Here is a 335-nt window from a genome sequence, read left to right as displayed (position 1 = left end):
TTGATCGGTTTATGTTTTTAATATGTTATCAAGAATGCGTTATATCCTATGATCAGTGATGTACGTTATTATCACACTATTATTCACCTAATCGATTTTTTTCCCCTAATCCTATTTTTCATTTTTTTCTAATTCATTTGTTATTACCTCCTCAGGAATAATACTAGCCACAATATCGTTCATTATTGAGGTTAGTTTAAGTGCACGCGGGCGGCATCCACGAACGCAGTAATGACAACGAGCCTAATATGATAACGACTTCTACGGACCTACGAACAATATCTTCAAGTTAACTGTATCAGTAGATAATTAGTGTTATAGGGCTATTTGTACAC

At 34.3% G+C, this 335-nt stretch overlaps 1 protein-coding gene across 1 annotated transcript in view; it reads left to right on the top strand.

Moving 5' to 3' along the window:
* Positions 1–329, top strand: part of LOC119594472 (glutamate receptor 4-like) — a 4,855-nt gene extending 4,526 nt beyond the window's left edge. The window contains exon 5 of the mRNA XM_037943508.1: positions 156–329. Within this exon, the coding sequence (XP_037799436.1) occupies positions 156–232 (77 nt within the window). The 3' untranslated portion in view covers positions 233–329. The remainder of the gene's footprint in view (positions 1–155) is intronic.
* Positions 330–335: the final 6 nt, after the last annotated feature.

This window comes from Penaeus monodon, chromosome 34 (assembly GCF_015228065.2).
Source record: "Penaeus monodon isolate SGIC_2016 chromosome 34, NSTDA_Pmon_1, whole genome shotgun sequence".
In the NCBI taxonomy this organism is placed as follows: domain Eukaryota; kingdom Metazoa; phylum Arthropoda; class Malacostraca; order Decapoda; family Penaeidae; genus Penaeus; species Penaeus monodon.
This window is presented reverse-complemented; position numbering and strand designations above follow the sequence as displayed.